General features: G+C 34.4%; 1 protein-coding gene across 1 annotated transcript; it reads left to right on the forward strand.

The window, feature by feature from the left end:
• The first annotated feature begins 1,249 nt into the window (after positions 1-1,249).
• On the forward strand, positions 1,250-3,395 carry LOC126827077 (uncharacterized). Its single transcript, XM_050556266.2, has one exon. It carries the CDS (start codon positions 1,271-1,273, stop codon positions 2,573-2,575), a length of 1,305 nt encoding a protein of 434 aa, XP_050412223.1. The 5' UTR covers positions 1,250-1,270; the 3' UTR covers positions 2,576-3,395.
• The last annotated feature ends 2,536 nt before the right edge of the window (positions 3,396-5,931 follow it).

Below are 5,931 nucleotides of genomic sequence, written 5' to 3' on the forward strand. Positions count from 1 at the left end.
ATCGGAAGTAAATTTACGCCTGACCTGTTTTATTTGGTAATTAGAGTTAAACACTTCTATCCGGATTTCTATTTTCCCAAAACATAAATCTTTTGATGATACAGATCTTTTAATGTGACCAGGCCAAAAAACACACCAGAAAAGAACACCGTGTAATCTGAAAGAGTGTCCTTTATTATAAGAAAGCTTCAAGCAAACTTAAAAATCGTATCTTTTAAAAATAAAATTTTGTAAATAACAATTATTCGTATTATGTGTTTATTTCATTTACTCTATCATAATAATGAGCGCTATATTAAATTAAATAAACATAAAAATAACAAAGGACAAAATTCAAAATACGGTTTATAGTGTATTATTTTGAAGATACTTTCCCGCGTACAAACTGGGTGTTTGATGATTTATTTGGACTAAAATCATATTTAATTTGCTTCAAATCTCTCTCAAAACTTTGTATTCGTCGGGAGATTCCGCGAGCTATAAATAAACTGTTGTTAGACGCCATGTCAGTCAGCTCAATTCATTGAGAGGGGAGCCATTTTTCAGAATGTATTTTTTGTTACTTACTGTCCAGTTATCATATATATTGAAGCCTAGGTGAATTCTTATTGTCTGTTAACTACTTTTTCCGCCGTTTAATTGCAGTCTTTTGTACGTTGATACCCCTCAAGAAATAACAACCGCTCCCCCAGTCAAGCTAGCATACATAAGCTGGCAGACAACAATGCTTGCCCCATGAGTGTTTTTCGGGGAATCCAGTATTTTTCTAATAAGATTGGATATCTCTACTTTCCATATATACCAAAATTACCATACTTTTATTGGAAATAACCAACCGATAAATACCTAATTATTCCATTTATTACCTTTTATTAATATTGAAAGGTTACAGCACATTTATTCCAAGTTTGGGAACCCTTGAATCAGACAAACAACATATTAGCGTTGTTATTACATAAATAAAACATATACACTTAATTAAGGCCCATATGGCGCGCGATAATGTAATTATACAGTTAGAATTAGAAATATATATATTTTCAAATGGATATGAACTATGTACTTTTATGGGTGAAACATGCATTCTTCGTACTTAACAAACGTTTGTAATATAGAAAACTGGTTCTCGAAGTGAATGTGTGCCCCCCCCCCCCTTTTACTTCCTTTTCTTGAATACTGTGAAAGCTGGGAATTGGAATTTAGTCTATAATGATGATAATTAGTTTATTTATATTTTTCAGGTTAATGGTTGTTTAATGAAGAACTAGTGATGTTTAACGAAACCTATGACATGCCACCGTCTACGGACTTGAAGCCGGAAATGTTGGCTCTTATCATCATACTTTCAACATTTTCTATACTTGGTTCAGTTGGTAATGCCTTAGCTACATTTGTCTTTTATAAAGTACGGGATAAATCAACGGCGCAGATTTTCATATTGACGATGTCTGTTATAGACCTTTTCACTTGCACTGTTATCATCCCATTTACGATTGTCGTAGAGTATTTGCTTTACGACATCAAATACGATGTTGTGTGTAAATTATATCAGTTTTTAATCACTTCTAAAGTGCCTCTTTCCGCCTTTATTATGGTAGCTATATCGTTCGATAGGTATTTCTGTATCTGCCACCCGCTAAGAAGAATTGTCACGCCATTGCGGATGAAAATTGTTCTTGTGTGTTTATCGACATTTGCCTGTTGTCTTGGAATTATTACATGTTTGGCTTATGGTGTTTATCGCCAGGCCAGTGTTCCATCTTATCAAATATCAGATGCCAACCAAGCCAGGATTGTCGATGGCATTGGAAGCAAATTCTTGGACTGGCGACCCATTGTCGATGAACCGCTACCTTCGAATGACGTCACTGAAGTAGTTCTGTCGTACATTCGAGAATTATTGAACAAGAAAAATGCCAGTCAAGTTATTTCGTCAATCAGTAAAACGGACCAAATTGTTTACATCGGCATCTGTTCTCCAAACAATCTCATATTAGATTTTCACTTCCTAAATGTGTATCAGAAATTCTATACGGTGTTATTCGTGGTTTGCCTTGTTATCGTCTGTGTTCTGTACGGATTAATCTATAGATTTATTCAAATACGTAGATCCAAAAAGCTGCATCAAAAGCTGGTCTTATGTTCGTATATGAATGGGGAACACGGTTTTGAAGGAACACGCCTCACTCTTTTAAATGGCGGCGATGAGGAGCAACAACAACAGCAACAACCAAACAAATCCGATAAAGATTCTGTTAGTGATGACGAATCTGTGAAAATGGACAAATATAAGAATACAGAGAAACGGAGTGTTTCTTCATTTACATACGACGCGGATAAGTTGCGAGATGAAACTCGTTCTGCTAATATTAAAACAGCCGTCATGCTGTTTACTGTAACTGTTGTCTTTATAATAGCTTTTTTACCAGCCTGGTTAATGGCACACAAGTTTATTCCGACCAATATCGTCGTCTTTTATATGTATTTTAGCTATAACGTAGCCAATCCATGTATCTACGCCTTCATGAATCCAGTTTTCCAGGAAAATTTGAAAAGAATATTTCGTCGCAGCTGACTAGATTTAAGATGTTTACAGAAACAAGAAAATAACGAATTCGGTCTGTATTCAAGTGCTATTCTTTAGTTCTTTGGTCGAATTTCAATTATGCCGTTGCTGTGTAGATATTCAAATTGAAAACACTTTGTAATGACTCGGTGTGTGTTTGCTCTTGTCTGGGATTCATCCATATCAAAACATTTACCCATCTAGGTGCAATCTAACACAGTGATAACTTCTAGCCCTTTTCTGAGGGGCGTGTCGTGTTTAACGGTCGACTTTCTTAATATATTGTCTATACGTACATTTAGAGTTAGAGCCGCAGTTGTCCGAGTGTTCTATATGTTGTGCTCCAGATATTTTATTTACTTTATAAACTTTTAAATAGCATCGAAGGTGTATGCGAAAGACAACGAATAACCATTGTCGCGTTGTCTCTCCTTGACACACTGATTTCACTGATAGCGAAGATGGCACTTTTTATATCGGTTAGTGTTAACATTCTTATAAAGCACAAGGGCTAAAGATAAATCGTATTTGTGAATAAAATTTTCAAACAAAGCTCTTATACACTCTGAGTACAAGCATATTATTGAGTGGTGATATTGTTTTTTATAAGAATGCAAGTGTGTGGGACAGTGGTGATGTGGTGGTACTATTTACAAATGTGAACTGTTTCAGTAAATTCTTACAACATTACCCTAGGTGGAAGCTTACGTAAACCTTGATTATACTACTAGTTTAAAAGTAAAAACATGCGGTTAATTGGAAGTACTGTGTATTTGTTTATAAGCTTATCATTATTTTATATTTTTTCTCCAAGAGTCAGCAAACACTAGCGATCTGACTACCTGATCAGTATCTATTCCCACATTAAAACCCATTTATGGTCTGTTGGCATATGAACAGTGAGGAATATTTTTTAAATATTGGTTAAATGACAACGCGGTCTGACGTCATGTACATTTTCACAAAACTGTGACTGTATTTTCAAGGAGCTTTGTAGATATCTAATCTATCTCAAACACGCACGATTGGTTATTATGAATTTATATTGAAGATGTGGGGAGTGGTTGCCCCTCTGGGCTGGGCTTGTGTTGTACGGATGACCATATCTACTAAAATGTATGATATTCCTATACAACAGTGTGACAATTTTGTAGACATATCATACCATAATATCTTGAAAATTAAGACATCAGTTTTAAATCTTGTTCCATCAATCACCAATTGATGTGTATCGACATATTAAATATCAAACTAACATTTAACACCAATTTTGGACATAAGAATATTTTTGTTCACATTGATAACGTAGCAACGCTGAACGGACCTCAACAATTTCAAGTAGCTATAATAAGTCTCTAATTCAATATCATCCAAAGTTTTCGATATTGGAAACACAAATTATTTGTCAATTTAAATCAACAATGAATTTGTGGTCTTACCGGGAAAAGATGGGCTTCTAATATTTAAGACAAAATAAACATTTTACCATCGGTACACGAATCGTGTACCATAATGCGTTTCATCGCCATTTGTAACAAGGACTCGAAGGGTAGACATATTTCACTTATCTGGAGGGCATGCACAATAAATACTATCGGTGTAGACTGAAATAACCAGATGCTAGAGATTGCTATTCAATTGAGACTTTTGGCGTATTTCGCCAAACATAACTGATTTGAAATTAATCTTTTAGAGGCATTTAGTAACTAGATAGAGCAATACACAAAAACACATACTTATGGAAAAACAGCTACTTATTTATTTGGGCGACGTTTCGAGAATACTCTTCGAAACGTCGCCCCAATAAATAAGTAGCTGTTAGTCCATAAGTGTGTGTTTTTGTGTATTGATTTGAAATTAGAGTAAAAACAGAAACATTTGAATTTAAATCAGTTTATATGCATTCATATCATATTATTATATGCGTTGCGACCCATTTGTGTCAATTCCTAGTTTCCAAATATTAGCTCCTTTAAGCCATATAAAATCCCACTGTAACTACTGGTCACCACGCTTCTCCGCGTTCTGGCAGCAGTAAATTACTGTTGGCATTGACTTGAAGATGGCAGACGTAATTCACGCCCATATAAATACTATCTTCTAATACTGCTTCGAGTTATTGCTTGGGATATATATGCAACAGACTAATACGTTGTTACTAAGGCAAATAAGTCTCTTTTAAATGGCTTGAATCGTCAGGTCACGACAGTCATTATGGAAAATTCCGTCGAAGATCAAATTTCTGTTCTATCGGTCCACGTCTATGAAAAAAGAGCCAAAATACTATCATATTATTACAGGATCGTGAGACCATTTTAACATCGTTATTTTTTAAAGATGCATTATGTAAGAGCTAAATCTGTCTATGCAGGTATATTTCTGGCTTCAAATGTTATATAAAATATTATTTAGACATTTATGGCAAGCCTATAATCAAATTTTCAATATACCCGTTCTTCGTTATCTATTTTTAAGCGGCGAACGGTCGACTCTTTATCTTAGTCTCACATAAAGTCTCATTAAGTAATAGTTTAACTAAAAGACGCCAGTTGTGGTTAAGACACTTTTAACTATACCCATGTTTATGCTAATTTCTTAGTCTAATAGACAATATATCTGGAAAATAATCCCATTTTGTAATTCCAACCGTCTTAATTGGGAAGTGATTGGATCGAACTATTTAAATAAGACTGTACAAAGACATGTTTTATAATACTATGAATGATCTAGAAGACATAGCCTGAACCGTGAGTAGTGAGGTTTCAGCGCTGATCTACTTTTCAAAAGAAAACACGGACTAGAAACTACCGAAAACACTTCTGGTGGGAATCAAGTGATATTAATGAATAGAGAAATGTATTATCTTGATAGATGTAACTTCCTGTTTATACAATACTGTAAGATTAGTTCTTTTTGTTGGTTGATATGACGACGTTAAGTATGACTTGACAATTGACAGCTACAGACATTAGACGTAAACCATTTTACAGTATTCCTATTGTTGATGTATAGGACAAAATATTTCATCTTTCTTTTATTTAAATTAAATGACTGGTAACAAAACTTCAGAACAGTGGAAACAAAAATCTTCATAATTTAACAGTGTCGGTTGTTACTTTTCCCTCTTTTTTAAAGGCCGAATAATTTAATGGTCTATAGAACACGTGTTTGTTAAATTTAGATGAGGAAAAGAGGTCTGTAATTAAATGTTTCAAGTGGGAAAATAAACTGTAGTAGAGACTTTATCTAGGGTATCCGAATGCTAGCCAATTTTGGAACACTTCGAGAATAGCCTCGTTTATTTTGCGCAATCGAGATATACGTGCCGGAAACAATAAAAGAATGTCTAGTCTACAAGACTATAA

The sequence above is a fragment of the Patella vulgata genome, chromosome 7, assembly GCF_932274485.2.
Source record: "Patella vulgata chromosome 7, xgPatVulg1.2, whole genome shotgun sequence".
Classification (NCBI taxonomy): Eukaryota; Metazoa; Mollusca; class Gastropoda; family Patellidae; genus Patella; species Patella vulgata.